Raw genomic sequence first — 22,043 nt, 5'->3', positions numbered from 1 at the left:
AGCGCGGTTTTAAATTGTAACGCTTCGTGGTATTTTCAGTGATAAGGTTAGGCGTTACACGAAGTGATCCATTCGACAAATGTACAATGATTTGATTCCCTCTTTAAAAAAGACCAACTTCCAATTTGGTTTGATGCGAAATTATTACGCCACATTAGGTAAAAAGCCATGCATTTGGTGGCGTCGTTATCGATATGACAAAACTATTATGGTAAGCTGCATTAAAGCTCAAAACGCATTCCGCAACCCCAATGTTGAATCACAACTCAGTAGGTCAGGCATGATATCTGTGTGCACAAGTTTACTATAAGTTGAAGAACATAACACACATGCAGTGGCAAAATTATGCATCAGGAAATATTTCAGTAAAGCCTACAAATAGTCCTGCTGCTGGCATATGCACATCAGAAACAAGTTTTGCAATTTTATCATAATCAGATGAAAATGACCAAGAAGTTGTCAGTTCCGATAACAATTGACATAAAATCTTAGTTCCTTTCCCCTTTGATACAGAAAATGTATGAATGGATTTAATTAAACTTTAATCCTGAGCAGTCTTCATCACTAGTCCACCCAGTCCAATCCCTGCCCAACTTACAAAATTTGAGTACAAAAATGTCACCTCAAATTGCACTGGTGAGACATAGATGCAATCACCCATCAATTGCCCAAAGCACCTAAATGCACTTCATAGTCATTTTTTTGAATATATGTCAACTTGAAAATTGTTTATGCAAAGTATAGTCAAAGGGTAAAATAGACAAAAAAAGAAACTATATAAGTTCCATTTTCTTATACAATGTTTCTTTCATTTTTCTGTTTCAAGGTCATGACTTCAAGGTGATGGCTGTATCAAATGCATCCACAGTGTTGTTTTGCTGTCCCCACAACTGTGCATATCTTCCTGCCTTCGATAAGAGAATTTCATGGGGTCCATTTTCAACGACCTTCCCATTCTCCAAAACTACAATCTGATTATTACATTTTAAAAGATGGATGAGTAACATATAGGAACATTTACTATGCGTAGGGTAAACAATATGGCACACAGGAAATGCATAGAAAACTTGGTAATCTATTATTAAGTGCCATTCTTTTAAGGTATGGCTGACCTGTAGTGCAGGTGTGCACTAGAATCAGTGGTATAAATAAAAAAAGCAAGGCATATTGGAGGGAATAGGTGAATTTAAATGGAATATCTGGCTAAATATTTGGGGGAACTAGAGAATTTAAATGGGATGGGATCCCATCCCCATAAGATTTGCGCATAATTAATGCCAAGAATGCCTACCTCATCACATTGCATTGCAGTGGTAAGCCTATGAGCAATGAATATTGAAGTTCGATTATTTGCTAGGGACTTCAATGCACTTAAAATCTCCGCTTCTGTTGTGCTGTCCAGTGCACTTGTAGCTTCATCACACAATCTGGAGATAACAGATCAGATCCACGGAATTAGCTCAAAAAAAAAAAAAAAAAATCAACTCATCTTTTTCCTCTATATATGGAGAAGTCCATTAATAAACATTCTGACCAAAATTGTGTCATATCACATATGCCTATAAATGAAATCAGTGACCCTCATTAGGCTTAAAACTGCAAATGTAGCTTAAATTAGACCAAAGTTAATTGCTGATGGCTACAATGTACCAAAAAGCAATCGTTTGTGAGGGAAATATGTGAGGAGTTTGCTCATAAGATTAAATCTGAAAGCAAATAATGTGGCCTAGAGAATTATTGTGAGCTCCAGAAAACGTACCAAAAACTACCAACATAAAGAGAATTTTTAAACCATACAAATTTGGACAACATAATCATCCTTTGTTCCTCAAGAATGTGTGTGTGTGTGTGTGTGACGTATTGTTACTCTTTAAGTTCAATATATTAGGAACAATATATAATCATTTTTTAAAATTTATGGTAAGTTACTCATGCACCTAGTGGGTCCTAAACCCAATATGGCAATAACACACCCTCTATTCCATTCTTATGCGGAGGTGCTATTTAGCTACAACTCATTAACAAGAAGGAAAAATAACTTTGACAGAAGGGAAAAAAAAGTTAATGATCGTTAAAATATTCTTTTCATCTTTAAAATATAGCCCAGGTTCTATTTTCATTCTTAAAATTTAAAAAAGTTCTATTTTTGTCCCTAAGAATTTAAAATGTACTACATTTCGTCCTTTTGGCCAATCATGTTATGTTTCAGGGACAAAAATAAAACCTGGATGATATTTCAAGGACAAAAATAAAACTATTTCTTTTTTGTCCCTAAAATATAGTTTAGGTTCTATCTTCGTCTCTAAAATATAGTTTTATGCGGAATACACTAGCAACAAATTAATGAAAGTTGACAAACGGATGAAATTGGTGACATTTTAAATTTTTAGGGATGAGAATAGAACTGTTTAAATTTTAGGGATGAAATAGAACAAGTACCTATATTTCAAGGATGAAGAGAATATTTTTGTCAAAAAATGATCTATCAATTATAACTAATTTATTTCTCAATTAGCAACTTTTATTGGCAGAGGCAGTATGAGACTTAATTGAATCATATACCTAAAACAGACAAGAACAACACATCTCAATTATACCATTGCAATTTGATTTGAACATTCTCTAAATAATGAGAAAGGAAGACAGTAAATTCCAACATGTTCAACAGAGAAAGAGATCATCAAAGATGAGTTCGCCAGGGAGCAGAAAGAACAAATGGTTCTCAAACTCTCATGGCTACTGCCCACATGCCAGTTTATCCTTATGCATTTATGGTACTAAATGTATATTCACCTACCTAAGTATATAAATGCACACAAATGTGAATAAAAATAAAGGTTCAATCAAGAAGAAAAGTATAAAGTAAAAATGCTCACAGAATTGCAGGTGCTTTCAAAAATGCACGAGCTAGAGCGACACGCTGCTTCTCACCACCACTTAGCTGTATAGAAAAGCCACCCATTTAATGAAAATTCAAGAGTTGACTGACAAGATCTCAAAAAAAAAAAAATTTAATAATTGCAGTTTATTTGCTAATCAGTTTCCATTAACCTTAAAGGTCTGGCTGAGCATTGTCTTTGCCAGAAGCATAACTAAAACTCCAAACGCTCAACAAATATTTACTTATGTGGTGTCTCACCTAGAACTTTATATAAATATGTTTTTAAAATCTATGTAATGGTTTAATCCAGGGATCTTTCCGCCAATTACAAACACACTGCTATATAGCCTGGAGTATTCATTAAAATAAAAATGTGGAATCCTATTATCAATGTACACAGACATGCATATCTTATTGAGAACTGGCAATTGTATCCAGCCCCACACTCCATCCAGCAGCTCAGCCTGGAAAGAGGGGTGTCTTTCCATTTACCACTATAACTAGGTAAATGTATCACTGCTGTGGTCCTCTTACCTTCAGCCCGCGTTCCCCCACAACAGTAGAATATTTCTCCGGGAAGTTCATGATAGTGTCATGAATTGCTGCACGTCGAGCGGCATCATACACCTTAACACATACACACACAAAAAGAAAATTAGGCTAGAAAAATAACTTAGAATTTTCAACTGTGCATTATTTGCAGAACCCAAATAAACAAAGGAAGAAGTAACACAGGTGCATCACATACCTCTTCTTCTGTTGCTGAAAGACAGCCGTAATGAATGTTATGGAATATTGTGTCATTGAAAAGTACCTGTCCATCAAGCACAAGTTGCTTGTCTTATAAGTCTTACAACTTGCAAGATCTAACAAGGAATACCTATATATTCATATATAGAAGACTAGAACAAGAAAAACAAATATGAAATCACTTAATTGAACTAACCGTATCTTGTGGCACAACACCAATAGATTTCCGTAGACTCTCTAGAGTTACCTCACGAATATCTTGACCATCTATCCTTATCTGTGAAGGACAAATTCCGTGTTCATGAAGGGAAGAAAGTCAATTGTCAAAATGCCATCATACAAAGAAGAAGAAGAAGAAGAAAACTTCCATTTCCATTCTTCATCATATCATATTGAAGATGTCTTTGTCCATCAAGAATATTCCAGGAATGATAAAATATAAGTAAAAAACAAATAACAATGCTAGAAATATAGCTAGATGAGAAAGTACCCTAAAATATATGTGCCTAAGAAGTTCTAGGGTGAAAAAGAGTCGGTGACCAATAGCTTCATAATTAGCAACTGGCGAAAGGTGTCATTTGGAGCTTTGAGAATACATACAATTTTAAGAAGGTGATCATCTTTTCATACATAAAATGTGAAGCTCTGTTCTCATTTCATGCCCTGTGCTACCAACACTACATTTTAAAATAAATAACGAAAAACATTTAATCATAATTATTATCTTCTTTTTACCTTATTAGTTTTCTATGGAAAGGGGTAGTCTAAATGTTTAGTTTCTGTTTGTCTAGCATGTCAAAATTTGCAAGAAGTGGAATATATCCACCACTGATGCATGTAGTAAATGCATGTACACATCATTAAAGAATTGAGTACATTAGGATGTAAGATACCAATATTATACCAATAGAAAACAAAAAAAGAGAATCACAGCATCAATTCTTACACTTCCACAATTGATGTCAAAGAACCTGAAGAGCAATCTAAGAATGGTCGACTTGCCTGCAAGCAGATACCAGTTTCAATAAATTAATGATGCTGCAGGGAGATAAGTAGAAAAGGCATTCGATGATGCAATAACAAGGTTCAAGGTTTAACACAAATGGAAGTATCCACCAGCCACTGACTGAAAATAAATTGGAATGATTATGAAACTGCATTTGTATATAAATCACTCACTTGTTCAAGTATTTCATGAAAATCAGAGAAAATGATCATACACTAAGATGATTGTAAAGATATTGGTACTATCCTATACATGTGGAATGAAGAGAGCAACAAGTACAAAGTAATTTAAAGAAAGATGATAGTGAAGACATTAGTAAGACCCTATAGGTGTGAACTGAAGAGAGCAACTATAAAGTAAATGAAACAGTTAATACATGCAAACTTCAAGTTTGGATCTTGATGCAATCATCAAATTTTCAAGCAAGCATGACAAACCCATAGTTATAAAAGCATTGCAAAACTGAGATAAACAGACAACTTGGAAGGCAAGTACAAAAATATAGGAGACACAAATTGTCCCAAGTCAAAAGGTTATTTCCTTAAGATAAGGTAAATTATAGTGGCACCTCGAATGCAATGGATAGAAAACAGACTGGCGCTTATTGTTTCAAAATTAAAAATAAAATCAGCATTCTTATCACAGTACACCTTTTGAACCTTGAGATGGTCCCATTTATATAAAAAAAGGGAAATCAATTATGTGGCATGTGACATCTTATATGAAACTTTATACTTTTTTTCTCTAAGCACATACCATAGCATTTCAAAGAAAAAAGGAGGAAAATGAAGTAGAAATTTGTGTCAAATCACAAGCCAAAAAGAAAATATATGGAGAAATTTAACCCTGGAGGTGCTGATAGACCATCACAGTGGTTGGTTTTTTTGCTACTTCATGCTTTTAATGAAGTAGTCTTTTCGCAATAAAATTTTTTCTTACCTATCAAAAAAATAATAAATGGAGAAATTTGGTGTTGTGCATAATTTCTTAGATATGTTATGCTATAATCTTCCTGCTAGATTAGAGGAAGATTGAATAGTGTGGAAACCTGTAAAGGCTGGAAAGTTTGAAGTTAGCTCTTATTATGAAGTTTGAAGTTCGCTATTATTATGAAGCTTCAGGGGACACTGTAGGGGCTAGCTTTACTTGGAGAAGTATTTAGGATGCTACAGTGCCTAGAAAGGTTGCTTTCTTTGCATGGACATTACTCAGAATTTTAACAATGGTTAATCGTTAGAAGCAAAATATGTTGATTGGTGTTTTTAAATACAAGAACACCAAGGAATCAGTTGAACACCTTTAACCGTATCGTATGGTGACTAGAGATATTAGGTCTTTATGTGTGGGCATTATTTGGAGTTTAATGGGTCTCACCATGGGCTGTGGCTCAAATGCTAAGCTCTTGTTAAGTATGCTTTCAGAGCCATATTCTGAAGCTTGAAATGCAGTGCCTTTGTGTGTCTTGCAGACAATTTAGAATGAGTGAAATAACAGAACTTTTGATAGAAATGAATGGCCAATCCACAAGATCAAACAACTATAGGTAACAGTTCTCCACTTGTCTTCCTTGATTGGCTCCATTCTCTCCTCCAAGTCCAACCACTCTGTCTAAGAAACCATTAATGGTGTATCATCACAGACAAACGCCTTCCACTGAGACTCTTCCCTAATCTGGAAATCCACGTCTTTATTTTGATTCTCTTCCCATTGCTCTACACAAGGTAAGCAAACCTATACTTTTCATTCCATTTCCAAGTTTGTATCTTATGCCCATTTGTATCCATCTCTTCATGTCTTTACCTCCTCCTTGTCTTCTATGGTTGTCCCTACATCTATTCAGAAAGCTATATCTTTTTTTTTTTTTTTTAATAAGATAATGCATTCTTAAAGGATTTGAGAATCAACAAGAGCAACAAAAATGAAATAAAATAATTATAATAATAACCTAGAAATTAGGGGTGTCAATGTTCGACTCAACCCGTGAACACGACATGAACCCGACACGTGTTTTTTGGGGTTAGGGTTGGGCCTTAATGGGTTTGGGTCATAAATGGGTCAACTCGAAAGTAACACGATAAGAAACGTGTTATAAGTGGGTCAACCCACGTAACCCGCAATAAACATGTTTGACACACCAATTTATTTATGTCAACCCGAAATGATCCACTTGACACAACCCGTTTAACTCATATAACAAATAAATATGTATTTTATTTTAGATTTATCAAATATCTTTTATATCCAACATATATTTTAAATTTAAAAAGAAAAGTGAGTAATTACAAAAATTTACAAAGGATATAATTGGAAATTGAAACTTTATAGACCCTAGAACTACTAATACCTTTTTTTTTTTTTTTTTTTTTGGGCATAGAACTTGCACAAATGAAATTGGATGAACTTGTGGAAGATGTTATGAATTTGGACATCAATAAAGAATCTATGGATGATAATCGTGGTCATAGTTAGGATTTGTCTACTGTTTGCTCAAATTCTTTCAATATTGATACTTAGTATTTGGCAAGTTCCAAGGATATTATATTTTTGTTGAACTATGTTATTTTATTTTTGTTAAACTTCGTTCTTTTGAATTTGGGTTGAAGTGTATGCACTTCTTTTGGAATGTAAAGAACTTATTTCTAGATGAATGTTATATTTTTCTTGAATTATATTATTTTGAATGTGGGTTGAAGAGTTGAAGTGCATGCACTACTTTTTGAGATGTAAAAAAAATTATTCCTAGATGGATGTTATATTTAATATTATGCAGGTTGAAATGGATTGTGTTACATTCATGTCAATCCAACACGACTCGTTTATTAAGCGTGCCAAATGGGTTGGGTCAGGTCAACCTGCCTTATTAACAGGTCGGGTTAGGGTTGAAGGATTATGACACGATTATTAAATGGGTCGGATTAGAGTTAAGCCATTTAATCGAATACCCCTATCTCCACACGACACGAACCTGACACGCTAACCCGAATTGACACCCCTACTAGAAATCAGCAACTTGATTTGCTGGGAATCAATACCAAGCATGAGAAAAAAGGACCTATGAATTGATACCTGGGGTTGCCGAGAATTAATACCAAACTATTGAAAACTCCAACAATAAATTTTATTACTTGAGCAAATTGTCTCCATTGAAGTACAACAGCATGCTTTTATAGACTATTAGGTCTAAACCCTAATCCTAATTGACTTTGGTCAAAGCCTAATTATTTAATTAAGAACCCCAATCCTGATTGGCTTAGGTCAAAGCCTAATTATTGAATTAAGAAACTAACCTTGACTCCAAGAAATTAAAAAAAATAAAATACTAATAACCTAATTTGCTGATAAAATCCAATGAACCAACAGAAAAAATTACAAATGACTTCTAAAGTTAAATAAAACTAAATAAAATTGTCTTTGCATTCCCCTAGTTAGAGAAAACTCGAGCTCGGGTGTTGAAGTGTTTAAGGAAGGGAATTATTGCATGTCGTACTTGCACCAACTCTTGAAGAGCCTTTGGCTGCACTAAGAACGAAGATGCTTTTCGTTCTTCCATATCATTCATCTCCAATGATTACATTGATAGGTGGATAAAATATAACCTTATCTTGATCCGCATAAAGCACTGTCATATCAAATCTTTCCTCTTCATGCACCATGGAAGGTTAATCAATAGCAGATGCATCAAACTCATTTTTTACAACATATGCACCCTCAAATTCTTGGTTATCTTCTTGAACTTTCTTTTCATCAAGTAGTGGAAAATCTTACTTCCCAGTGAGTGTATACCTAACTCTCCAACAGGTTATATTAAATCTACTACACAGTGTTCAAGTATTCCAACTCACTATTTATGCTCTGCAATATTTTTTTCTTGCTGGTCTAGCACTATAGAAACATCTTTCGACACTTGTACTGCTCTTTCAAAAATAGGCTTTAGTAGTTCTTTATGTTCCTTCCTTACCATGATCTCATTACCAAGGTTATTGTCTCCTATGTGTGAAGCTGTGATCTCATTGTTACCAGTCATCTTGTGAAAAGATATCTCCAATGAATCAAAACGGGCATTAGTTTTAGCACCCTCCTATCCAAACCTTGTGGATTGGTCTATGAAGGCTTTCATTAGGTTTTCTAGGGTTTGTTTCATGGCAAATTGGAACTTAGAACTAGAAACTACACAAACACCCTGATAGGATTGGGACAGATATTTCCCTTGATATGACTGGTGTAGACTTTAAAGTTTCTTTCATTTTTTCCCAATCATTTATAGCAGGCTTATTAGCTTCTCAGTAGTGTACAAGTATTCTTTGGCTCTACTTATGAGTTTCATCCTGGCAAATCTAACCTTTTTATCATCTAGTAAATGTATTTGTTCAAAGAATTGGCTCATCTTATGTAACCAATTGGTAAAGACCCATGCATCTCAATGACCATCCAATGTAGGTCTTCCAATATCACCATGAAGCACTAGTTGGGAGTCTTGTCCACCTGGAGTTAGTAAATAAAGCTCACTAAAGAAGCTACTGCCATGGCTTCAAATAAATAAAGAGAGGAAGCACACATGCCATGCACTATTGGAACACTAATGGATAGTCCAATGTGTTAAATTCTTGAGCCATACCACGTGTTGATTGGGCCAAACTAACAGTCAAGAATTCCAACTATATTGCTTCAAATTTGTTTTTAACTGACAAATAAAGCAAGGTTACAAATCAATAGGATGGATCAGCATTGTCTGAACAGATCTATGCTAGGGTCTAAAACCCAAGAAGCAGTCTAGGGACTTTTTTTTTTTTTTTTGAGAACAAAGCAGTCAAGGGATTTAGATACCAAGGTTGGTGAGGAAACAACAAGAGGGACAAGGAGCAAATTCGGTAGTGCGATAACAAGGCGGAGAAAAAGATCTTATGAGACATCGCTCCAAGAGCCAATAACCTGACAACTTGTCCTTCAACAAGTGGAGCAATCAACCTTGAACCATATTCATCTGAATTGGCGGCATTTGGGCTAGCAAACGGTGAGGGGCTGCTTCAGTGTGAGATGGGTCATGGCCTGTGGAAATTGAATGCAATGGGACAACTTGTCAGTGGTCTGTAGTGATGGAGATGAGATAAATGTCCTAGGTATGTGTTTCACAGCAGCGGCTTAGGTAGGTTTTGGTGGTTCTTAGTGACGTGGGACAAATTGGTTAATTTTTCTATGCATGTTTGTGATGGTTAAGAATTATTGAAGAAATGATTATGGGGCTGTGTTAAGATTTAAAGGTGGTTTGATGTGTTATTTGATGGCCATTTGGTAGAAGAAATAATGGGGTTTAGGGTTTTGATAGTTAAAAGAAATGGCTTGATTTGGAGTTTTAATTTTTAAGGGAGAAGGAAAAGAGAGAATTTGATGGTGTTTAGGAGTTTTATGAAAAGTACTTGAGAATAGCACAACAAGAGAGAAAATAAGAAAAGGGAGAAAAGAACACACCCAACACTCCTCAATGCTGAAAACAGTTAGGGTATGTTTGGTAACTGCTTTTTCCCCCTATTTTCTGTTTCCAAAAACAATTTTCTATTTTTGAGACTAAAAAACTTGTTTGACAACCCAAAATGGGCAAAAAACAAAAACTGTTCTCAAAACTCAACTTGTGAAGAAAATTGAAAACATGCAAAAGATTGTTTTCAATGTCAAATTTTTAAAAGTCAATGAGAAAATGCATTTAATTTAATGAATCTATCTCATTTAATGAGTTAGCCTCGGCGGTCTTCCCCGGGCGTCAAATAGTCGACTCAGAATTCAAATCCTAATAACAACATATTTTAGTATTTTCTATTTTTTTCTTCCAAAAACTATCTTTTTAATTTCACCTAACCAAACATGTTTTTTATTTAAAATATTTGTTTTTTCTTTATATTCCCAAAAACAAGTTTTTGAAAATAGAAAACAAAAACTGTTACCAAACATAACCTTAATATATTTATCAATCAACTTCTCTATATATCAAGTAAATTTATCGCATATATATAAACTCTTTCTTATACTAGTAATATTAGGACTCTTAGTTTGACAAGTAAACTAAAAACCTAAAGACTTAGAGAAAATAAAACCTAAGATACTTAGGGTCTCCTATAAAATTCTAAACTCAACTAAACTACCAAAGTACCCTTAATTAGTAGGGATTGCAATAATTACAATTTTGCCTCAAATTCAAAATTGACAATAAATTATTAGATAAAAACTCAAATGAAAATTTGTTTTAACCCAAGGACATGCATAACTAGACCTTTAACACTAACATGACTTTTACTTCAATGGGACTTCACACACATGTGGCCCCCATAAAATAAGTCTTAACTAGAGGAATTTGTGAAGTGATGAATTAATCTTCCATTGCTGCATCATTCTCCCCTTGCTGGAAAAAACTCAGTCTTGAGTTTTATAGCATTAAAGTATAAGAACCTTTGAACTAACTTAACTTAAACCAATTCTTGCTTATCAAAAAAACTTAAACCAATTCTTCAATAACCTTTGGAGCATTAAGGATAACAAATTTTTCTTTCCCACCACATCATTTAATTTGTTTGAAATGATAAAATCAATGACAAGAGTACTTTTTCAGCTAAAAATCCTTCTTGAATGGATCCATAGCAGTAATATCAACATCTTCCTAGGTCTTGACTTTTACATGATCAATGTTATGCTTCACCTTGCTCCTTTGTGGTTTCCATTGTCGGGCTGTTCTTGAAATCGAACAAGTGGGGTTGTTGGATGTGGTGGGAGTCTCAGTCAAGGGTGGTTTGGTGTTTGATGAGTGGGGTTGTTGGATGTGGTGGGAGTCTCAGTCAAGGGTGGTTTGGTGTTTGATGATGGTTTCTTAGACCGGCAGTAGGGGTTGATCGCATTTTGCTTTGATACCAAAATTGATGCAGCACCAATTCTCAAAGGGATTGAGAATCAACAGAAGAAAGAAAATAAAATAAATATAATCAACACCTATACCTACTTAGAATCAACACCAAGCAAAAGCAACACCTAGGCTTGCTTAGAATCAACACCAAGCAAAAGAAAACAAAACCTAGAAATCAAACACTGGGTTCCGTGAAATCAACACCAAGCTATTTAAGGAACAAACTCCAACAATAAATATTATTACTAAAACAAATTGTCTCCATGGAGTACACTAGCTAGTAAAATCCAAAAGACTAATAGAAAAAAAAAATACAATTAAATTCTAAAATTATATAAAACTAAATAAAATTGTAACTGGTGAAAGAAAAAATAGTCAAGCAAGAATTTTCTTTGATATCATTAGTGAGGAGGGTTATGAATATGTACTAGTATAGTGAGGGGTAAAATTGTAATATCATTAGAAGTACCCACATATAAATAAAAAATTGAATCTCATATATATATAAATAAATATCAGTTTAATGTTTATATATATATATATATATATTTTTTTTTTTTTGTGTGTCAAGGTAAATTAAATAACCCAAAACCTACTTCCTGCTAATTGATACTTACCACTGCCACTGGTTCCGACAATTGCCACACTTTTCCCAGCTGGTACAACAAAAGAAACCCCATCAAGAATCTTTCTTTCTGTCAGGTAGCTGAATTTTAAGTAAAAAAAAGTAACATGCATCAGAAATTTAATCTTTTTAAAAATATATATATACTTTAAAAAAAAACAACAGTGTAGTATGCTTATGAATAAGATTATTGCAATAATTAAAATCTCCCATCCAATTCCATGGTAATCAAGACTCGCAGTTGTAGTCCATATCAACCTTAAACCTGAGCACAATACAACGAAATTGACAATCTCAGAGAGATCTAAACACTCTCAGTTACCGTGTGTAAAATCTCATTCTTTTGATGTAGGACAGTTGTAACAACAAATTTCTTATACTTCCAAGGAATATATAGAATTTAGTAGGTTGATGCAAATAAGTATCTATAAATTTTTTAGCTCAATTATGAATCCAAAAGTTGAAGGGAACTTAGAACCCTAAGTACTTACAAATTTTAAATGATGAAAACAACATATCAAAATGCAATAACTTATACAAAACCGTAACAATGCATGGTGTGATGCCCCAATTTGATTGATTTGTGTGCTATGTGTGGGTATGTGATGAGTCCTACATCGTGCATATACTGGGTTGAACTGGACTTCATTAACAACTACAAGAAGTCTCAATTGTGACTAGTCCTTTTGAAGTATAGCGCAAATATGGCTAGTGCTTTTCCTTGGGTTGTTACATATGGTATCAGAGCCTACTCGGTAATCCTGTGTGGGCTGAGAGACACTACCCCACAAAATGGATCCTAACAAGGACGTTAAAGATTTAAGTAAGAGAGATTGTGATACCCCAATTTGATTGATTTGTGTGATATGTGTGGGTATGTGATGAGTCCTACATCGGGCATATACTAGGTTGAACTAGGTTTTATTAACAACTACAAGGAGCCTCAATTGTGACTAGTCCTTTTGAGGTATAATGCAAATATAGCTAGCGTTTTTCCTTGGGTTGTCACACATGGCAAACATAATTTACATTAAAAAAAAAAAAGCATGCAATGAAAATATACTAGTAAAGTAACATAGGACATATTGGGGAATCTATCTACATGTACTTGTAGTGAGCTTAAGGGTCAGAGAATTTAAAGCTCTATGTTAAGAACTCTAGAAAGAAGGGTTAAAGCTTTTGGTAGAGAGAGAAAGACTTGATTTAGGGTTGCAAAGAGGTGAATGAAAAACTGATATCAAATCTGTCCACATGGTGCGAACAATAGTATGAACAGTGTGTACTAACACATGAATGAACAGTATCACAAACGGTGACAGTACATAGAATAAAAATAAGATTAAAATAAAAGAAGAAGAGAAAACAACACACTAAGGCCAACGTGCCTCAATATCAAAACACTCATTAAAATCTTTAAGTACAGTGAGCATAAATATGTAAGGACTCTTTCTTGTACTTGTAAAATAATGAATCCTAATACTAATAAGCCAGTAAGGTGAGAAAAGGCCGACTTTGACTTTAAAAGAAAATAAACCCAATACCCTTAGAATCTCCTAGAAAGTTCTAGACTTGACAATTATCAAAATACCCTGAATTTGCAAAAGTTGCAGAAATTACAATTCTACACTGATTACAAAACTAATCATACCTAATAAAATAAAAACCAAAATTATATATATATATATATATATATATAGATAATTAGCAAAATGATATATTCTTTTAAACCTAGAGTAATTATAATCAGACCTTTAAAACCATACAACTCTTGCCTCCCTTATGTATGGGTTGGTGTATATTTGTAAAGCAAAAATTATAATTCTACCCAGGTTACAAAATTAACCATAACTTATAAAATAAAAACCAAAATTATCAATTGTTTTAACCTAGAGTAATTGGTACACAATTGTTGAACTAGCTCACTAAGACGAGTAACAACTGCATCACAAGAACCACAATCAGGAGTTGCATGCTTAGATGATGTAGAAGTAGGTTGTGGTTGTGCAGCATCTCAATGACTTGATGCACACAATATGGCTTGCCATATTTAACTCAACTATAAGCTTCAATATGATTAGTACCACCACAATGATCATACTTCCTATCACCATCACCAATATGACCACAAGAACCACCACTAAAACCACTGCCACAAAAACCACCACCAAAACTACCATAGCCCCTGCTTGAAACTTAGGCAAAAGACTCAAAGGAAGAGACAGTGGAGCCAGTCACAATGGAGCCTTATCCTATTGACAGGTGCAATAGTCCAGAATATGCATTAGCAGCTAATGCTAAGGTCTCACTAGTAAGGATTTGATCTTTGAACCAAGGTAAGTCAGAGTCTAAACCAGTTTGCAAAGAAGCAATAATAAATTCCTCCTCATGACACTTTTGTTGGTCCAAATCAGTAGTAAAAGGCCTATATTGCAATAATTGAGCTCACATACTGTTAAGAGTACTATAGTATTCAAATAAAGTTTTTCAAACCACTTAGTAATGAAAATTCTCTCATAATTCTGAGAAAAAAAAATACTCTGATGAAAAAATATTCCACAATAAAGTCTCAAATCTTTAGCTATAAAAAAAAATAGTCTCAAATCTTCTTAAAAGAGTCACAAAATTCAAATGTATTAGCAATGTAGGGTTCCATATATTCCACAACCATCCCATCATAACAAAATCAGTGCCATCCACCCCAAGAATTTCCATATTTAATTTCCATCACTCTCCTCCAAATGGAATCCATCTACACCACAAATTACCATAGCCATTGGCCAAATTGAGTTTGGTTAAAAACCAAGAACTTCCTAACCCCAAGCCTCCAAGTTGGATAAGTGTGCAAATAGAATTCCAGTTAAATTAAGACTCCTATTTAGACTAGTAACCTAAAAGGCTAATAAGACAATAAAAGGCTAACTTGGTCAAAGAAAATAAACCCAAGAAACTTAGAAACTGTTTGGTTGCCTACTTTAAACAGCTTTCATGATTTAAAAATGCTTGGTCCCACATTTTGACATCTTGTTTGGCTGCTTGTTTTTAAAAACACATAAAAAACTTGTTCTCAAATCACTGTGCAAATCACAACATTTTTCTCTTCTCATTTACAGTTCTCAAATTACTATTCACGCTGATAAATAAAAATAATAATTTGTTATCATTTTTTTTTCCCATTCGGTCATTTATCTCTCTCTCTCTCTCTCTCTAAGCCATCCTTCACCAAGGACCCTGGGTGATGTAGTGGTGGAGGAGATGTGTTTTTGGGGTTGGGTCGGTGCAAAATGGGTTGAGTTGAGGCAACAGAGGACTGGTGGTGGTGTAAAATCGTTTTTGGGGGTTGGGATTTTGCGGGGTGGTGGCAATTGGTAGTGGATTTTTTTGTGGATTTACTTGTGGAGGTGGATCTTTTCTGGCAAGGGTGGAATTCAATGCAGGGGGGCTTTGTGGATTTTTTTCTTCAGGCAATGGATTTGCTGTTGCATCAGTGGTGGTGGTGCACTGCTGGGGTAGTGTTAGACTGCTGGGTTGGATTTTGTTAATTTTTTATAGTTAATTTTGGCCAGTTTTTATAGTTTAGGAGAAAGGGATGGCGGGGAGTGGGGAATAGATGACTGGAAAACATGATTCATCTTTCCTTTTCTTTTTCTTTTTTGGTGTGAAAACACTAGAAAACCAATTTTGAAAAACACAAAGCCCAAAACGACAAACCTTTAGCACCTCCTAAGAAAATTCTAGACTCAACTCAATTATCACAATACACTTAATTTGTAGGATTGCAAAATTACAATTTTGTCCCTGATTTCAAAATCATAGCTTGCAAAATAAAAACACAAACTAAAATTTTTGTTAAACCTAAAATACATATTAAATCTTTAACCATAGGACTACCTAAAATACTTATTAAAGCTTTAAAGCCACAGACTCTGGATTCAATTGAACTTCAAACATTGACACCATGAAATAAATCTTGAATAAACGAGATTGCGAGGTAGAAAATTTTGATCTTCCATGGCTACATCATAAAGTCAACAAAGTATACACCATTTTTTCCATAAGTACACTCTTTAAGGAGAGTACTAATCTATGCCATCCAATCTAAAGAAATTGCAGATATCAAATAGGTAAATGTAGAGCTTATTAGGGTAGCTTTATGACATCTGATTTCTAACAAATAAAGAGGTGAGTGCTAAAGACTGAATACAACATGACAGAAGAAAATCATCAAGCTTCCTTGTATCTCATTCGTGTGCTTGCAAATATAAGATCCAAACCAAAAATCTGATGATGTTAGTGTGTGCTTGATGTCCGTTCTTAACACACTTCCCAACACCTAAAACTTTTGGGCTGATGGTTGACAAACATAATATCATACTTTGGTGGACTATGAGATCCTTGGTTCAAGAGTAGATAACCGCGACTTCTCATTATATCTTCTAATTATCATATCTGAGGTCCATATTTCTAGACTATTATTAGGTGTGTATGCTTGTCTTGTTATGCCTCATTGGCCTTCTTCCTAACTAGCTCAGACTTTTAAAGTTGATGGTATGAAGAGATGGATTTAAAGCATCCCAATTTAAAAATATTTTCAAGGCTTGGATAATGTGGTAATTTTTCAAATAAGATAATCCCAACTGATGACCACTTTCTGTTGCTTGCTACACCATCAAATTTTGCCACTAAATCATATGCTAAGAAACCAATATATTAGAGCAATAGCTAGGTAAGACCATTCCTTTATAGAAGGATTTGAAAAAAAGAAAAAGAAAAGAGAGCTTACCCAAAGTGTACATTATTGAACTGAATGCTCCCTCCATCCAACTTAAGAGGCTTTGCATCATCTTTGTCACTAATCTCAGCCCTCTCCTGCATTGATCATAGAAAAAATTAATAATGCTCAGGAAATAGGCACTGAGAAAGAAAATTTAGATTACTAGGAAGACGAACAACAAAATAACTCAAATAACCAAGAAAAATTATTTTTATCTTTAATATATATATATATATATTTGTTGATAAATAATAGACTTCATTGGAAATTGATATAATAAAAAATAGATAAAACAAGGCACACAGGCAATGTGCTAAGAAGCAACAAAGAAAAAGAAACTAAACAGCAATGAAAGTATAAAAATCAAGCATATCAGGCAGAGAAATGAAAGTAACAACACCCAAAACATTATAGAGCATGTGTTTCCTTTTCAAGCCTTCATTAGAAGGGCTCATTAAATATGAAGTAGCTTTCCTGTTATAATAGAATAGCAAAGCCTTTGTGAAAGTGAACTAAATAAAGAAAAGCATATGTCACCAACATAAGCTGTGATCTTTTTCCTGCATTCATCACCATCCAAATATAATTTAGAAATGAATCTTGATCTCCTATGAAGAAATTACGAATCATTTTCTCAAGGAAAAAACACATACTGAGACGAAAGAAAATCCAAACTAACAGACATATTATGCAACAATAAACAAACCATAAAATCCAGGATAATTAAACTGCAAGAGAATTGTAGGAAGTTCCTTGAGAAATACCTCCAGCAACTGAAACATGGACTTCATATCAACAATACTCTGTATGGTCTCACGATAAACACTACCAAGAAAATTCAGTGGAAGAGATAATTGGAAGAGAAGTCCATTCACCATGACCTGCACCATGACATTAATCCATAATTTGTGTAACCATCAGCCAATCCTTTCTGAAAATACAAATTTCATTACAAGCATATAAGAACATATTTTACCAAATCACCAACTGTCATCTCGCCATTCATAATTCCATTTGAACATAACACCATAGCTATTGAAAGAGCCGTGCTAAATATTACATTTTGGCCGAAGTTCAAATATGCAAGGCTACGTTGTGTTTTTAAAGCAGCATCTTCATACCCTGAGCAATTGAATCACCAACAGCAACAGAACAGCATTAAGATTCAATTAGAGTAAATTTGTAATGAAAATACTTTAAATGAAAGGATATAACTTGCACTTTTGCCATACTATCAGGAAGAACGGGGGGGGGGGGACTGAGAAGGCAAGAGATTAAAAAGAACATAAATAATAAAGAAAATCCAACACCACCTGAACCATATTAAAATTGATTTGGTGGTTGGCCACATAAAATCATCATTTCAAACTATTAGAAGCATGAAGGAGGAGCGATCACCAAGTCCCAATTAGGGTAGGAGTGGCAACAGAGCAGGATTGAGATGGGAAACCCCTTCTTAAACCTGAACCCACAGGAGCAAACTTTGTTCTAAACCATCAAAAACACAGGTTCCCAATTTGGAAACCCAAACCCAGCCCACCCAGTTAGCTGGCATTGTGCACACAAAAGACAACCTACAAGTTGGGTAATTGCCCATCAGATTGAAGGTTGCCCAAATTATTTACTGCATTATACAGTCAATGAAGAAGGAATAAAGGTTTTCTCCATAAGGCAGCAGAGCAACTACGCCTCTTGATTCCTAACTATCCTCGAACCAAGTGGGCTATAACCCTTTAAAACCAATACACCTGAATTGATAATTACGCATCAATGTAATAACTACCATACCACTAAGATAACTTACTCTTTAAGTACTCATCATATTGATCAGCTTCAAAAGCTTCATTGTTGAAGTACTTGACAGTCTAGGAAAATATGGACAGAATTGGAGAAAATAAGGCATCAAATAATCCATATGGAGAAAATAAGGCATCAAACGATCCATAAGGAGAAAATCAAACATTAAAAGTACATCACAGCCTCACCTCATAATTAATAAGTGAATCAATTGCCCTTGTACTTGCATCATTATCAGCTTTATTCATAGCCTTTCTGAATTTTGTCCTCCACTGAAAAAACAAAGAAAACCCTTTGCTGAGAATGATAAGCCCAAAAAATTAAACATTGTGATTTGGGTTAGGAAAATTTTGCAAAGCATACAATCTGTCGGAATGCTGTGTGCATAAAGACAGTTATGACATAAACATGGAAAAAGAAAGCAAATGAAGTTTATTTTTCCATTTCTCTAAACCAAATGCATACGTTACTTATAAAGACCTGGAATGGGAAATGATACCTGTGTCACTGATAATGTAAAAACGATATATGCAGCAACCGAGAGCGAAGTAATCCATGCAAAAGGTGCTCCAAATTTGTATGCCAGAATTCCTGATACCATAGATATCTGGAAGGATACATGTTAAATCTGTAGAAGTGTTTCAGGAAAAAAAAAGAAAAGAAAAGGCAAGGATGATCATGTAATAAGATGTACCAAGAAAGACACCAAAGTATGGGATGATATATGTGTCACTCAATTTAAACAGCACCATTCAAAGTACAAAATCCAGTGGCATCATAAATGTTAGGTAGCTTAATAATCAATTGAATATCCATCCCAATACCTCTAAGATGGTGGGTACAACATTGAACACCATAGCTGAGAGAATGAAGTTTATAGCACGGCTTCCACGATCGATAATTCTATTTAATCCACCCGTTTCTCGACTGGAAATACAGAAGCCAAGTGAGAAATAGGAAAATATGTAACTTTACTGCTCAAAATTGTTTCCATTGCAAAATATATATTATCACAAGTTTTTCCATTGCAAAGGGGAAGTCATCCTGAATTTAAGCATTAATATCCATTGGAGAATGGAGATATAACTTTGAAAAAATTAGAGTGCAAAGTGCTACATTATATTGGCACAACATACTCAACAAATGCAAATGGATAAGGATGTGTCTTTTTACACATAAGTGAAATTTCAAAAACAGATTATTTTAATTGACAAAACTTAATTACGCATGTAACATGCCTAGCGCATAGTAACAACAAAAGAATTAAAGAAAGGAACAAAAAGTGACAAAAGTGTTTCTCAGTTATTAGCAATACCTAAGATGATATCGAAGGTCAAGGTCATGCAAATGAGCAAACACCTGCAGAAAGTAAGATACAATTACACAAGTCATGTTGAAGGGAATTTGCTGACTATATATAAGAATCTCAAATAAGAAGATTGTGTGGGATATTGGAAAAGTAATGTGTATCTGTGTATTCTAATATAATAAAGGAACAATATTTTTGGCAGCGACATACCTTCCTAGATATTGTTCGAATTGTTCGCAAGGCCACCTTAGAAAACACGGCAGTCCTCAGTTCTGCCACAAGTGAACAAAATCAATGGACACTAATAGTAGCATGTGATTCTGATATCGGGTTTATAATAAACACATATAATCAAAGATTGAAGCTTTAAAACAGAAACAAAACGAAATGTGGACAAGAATTAGCAATTACTTCAGTGTAGTAGTACCGTTGAAAGCAGAAGAACACGCCCGCGCAATCCCGTATCCAATCAAAACGGAAGCTGGGGTGGCGAAAAGAGCCAGAGCAGTTGGATTGGCGGTTGTGAAGGAAGCGAGAGCAGCAGCATTGCTGGAATAGGTCGTTAGCCAATCAACAGCAAGCTTGAAGAGGAAAGGCACCTGAATATTCACAACCTGCAATGAAAAGAACCAAAATTTTAGAACCTCAACCAATTGAATTGAAGTAGTAGTGATGATCACGGAGTACTAATTAGTGTTACCTTGGCACCAACGAGAAAGGCCAAGGCAGTGATGATCCGGAGACGGAATTCGAAGTTGTCTTTAACCCAAATGTAAGTGGCAAGAGTGCGCAGGATGTTAATATCAGCAACTCTGTCCTGTGAAGCCGACTTCACGAGTTTCGCTTCATTCTTATTATTATCATTATTATTCTCATCCGTAGTAGTAGTAGTAGTACTAGTTTTCGGAGTCGAAGTCGAGAACGAAATGCGCCCATTCACCATAAAACTCTGTCAAATTGATCAATTAAGAATCATCCAAATCACCAAATGTCAAATGAAACAATAAAAAAGTTACAACAGACTAACTGGATGTAGAGGATAAGCTCTGTTGCCTGCTCGGCCGGAAGACGAAGAAGAAGGTGAATCGGAAAGAAAAGCCTTGACATGATAGGTAAGAGGATAGGGATTTGTTGTTCTTGTTGTTGTTGTTGTTCTGAGATTGAAATTACGAAGAGGAGAATGGTATGAATGCAAGAAAGTAGTGGTAGTATTTGGATACAGAAACTTGCGCTGTACGAGCAATGGAGCCCTAAGGCTCTTCGATGCTGCAGCAGCAACTGCAGCCGCTGCTAGCATTTTTTTTTTTTTTTTTCTTTTTCAAAGCTAGCTTCAAATTTTTTTTCAATAGAAATAGAAGAAAACCCTAATAGTCTGTGTTTTTAATGTAGCTGATGAATTTCTGTAGTGAAATTCAATAATTGAATGGTAGTAGTAATTTTACAAAGAAGGAGAAGAAAAAAATGGACACGGCAAGAGAGTGAGAGAGAGACAGGTTGTAGAGATATTTATAGTTTATATTAGTTTATAGGGACACTTCCCGCGATGTTTGCAGGCGGCAGAGTCAGCCAGCAGCTGGAAGCTAAAGTGGATGGTGAAGGGGTATTTTTGACTTTTTCTCTTCACTTTCTACCCCACAAATCAAAAGCCCTCAGCTCTGCTTCTCGGTCTATGCTTGTGCCGCTCTTCTCTCCTTTTTTTTTTTTTTCTTTTTGTTTTTACTGAACTTATTTATTTATTTTAAATAATAAGAAATAGTATAAAAATGGCTAACCTAAAATATAAAACTTCTGTTTATTGCAGTCTTTTAATGTTTAAGTTTATTCAATTAAGGTCTTTTTATCAAATTTTTAATTTTTTTTATATTTTTTATATTAAAAAAATTTAATTAATGATTGAAAAATATTTTCTAGATTAAAAATTTAACGGAAGTTGATAAAAAGACTTTAATTAAATAAAGTTGAAAGTTAGAAGATCAATGTAAATGAAAGTAAAATTAGAAAATTAAAATGAATTATAG

General features: G+C 34.4%; 1 protein-coding gene across 1 annotated transcript; it reads right to left on the bottom strand.

The window, feature by feature from the left end:
* Positions 1-445: 445 nt before the first annotated feature.
* LOC126726555 (ABC transporter B family member 25, mitochondrial) lies at positions 446-21,559 on the bottom strand. The gene is made up of 20 exons (XM_050431822.1): positions 21,053-21,559; positions 20,726-20,974; positions 20,453-20,639; positions 20,236-20,297; positions 20,032-20,075; positions 19,541-19,643; positions 19,216-19,323; positions 18,905-18,988; positions 18,724-18,784; positions 17,896-18,041; positions 17,684-17,800; positions 16,929-17,014; positions 12,141-12,229; positions 4,578-4,633; positions 3,828-3,908; positions 3,630-3,695; positions 3,416-3,508; positions 2,877-2,941; positions 1,292-1,427; positions 446-971 (listed from the first exon to the last, which is right to left on the bottom strand). The coding sequence occupies exons 1-20, from the start codon at positions 21,320-21,322 to the stop codon at positions 828-830; spliced, it is 2,247 nt and encodes a 748-aa protein (XP_050287779.1). The 5' UTR covers positions 21,323-21,559; the 3' UTR covers positions 446-827.
* Positions 21,560-22,043: the final 484 nt, after the last annotated feature.

The sequence above is a fragment of the Quercus robur genome, chromosome 1, assembly GCF_932294415.1.
Source record: "Quercus robur chromosome 1, dhQueRobu3.1, whole genome shotgun sequence".
NCBI classification, from domain to species: Eukaryota; Viridiplantae; Streptophyta; class Magnoliopsida; order Fagales; family Fagaceae; genus Quercus; species Quercus robur.
Note: the sequence above shows the minus strand (reverse complement) of the source record. Positions and strands in the feature narration are given on the sequence as shown.

Coding starts and splice junctions, on each gene's coding strand:
- LOC126726555 (XM_050431822.1), bottom strand. CDS start 21,322: ATGCTAGCAGCGGCTGCAGTTGCTGCTGCAGCATCGAAGAGCCTTAGG. Junction 2,942..3,415: donor TGGGGGAACGCGGGCTGAAG/GTAAGAGGACCA, acceptor TTTTCTATACAG/CTAAGTGGTGGTGAGAAGCA. Junction 1,428..2,876: donor TTGAAAGCACCTGCAATTCT/GTGAGCATTTTT, acceptor TGTTATCTCCAG/ATTGTGTGATGAAGCTACAA.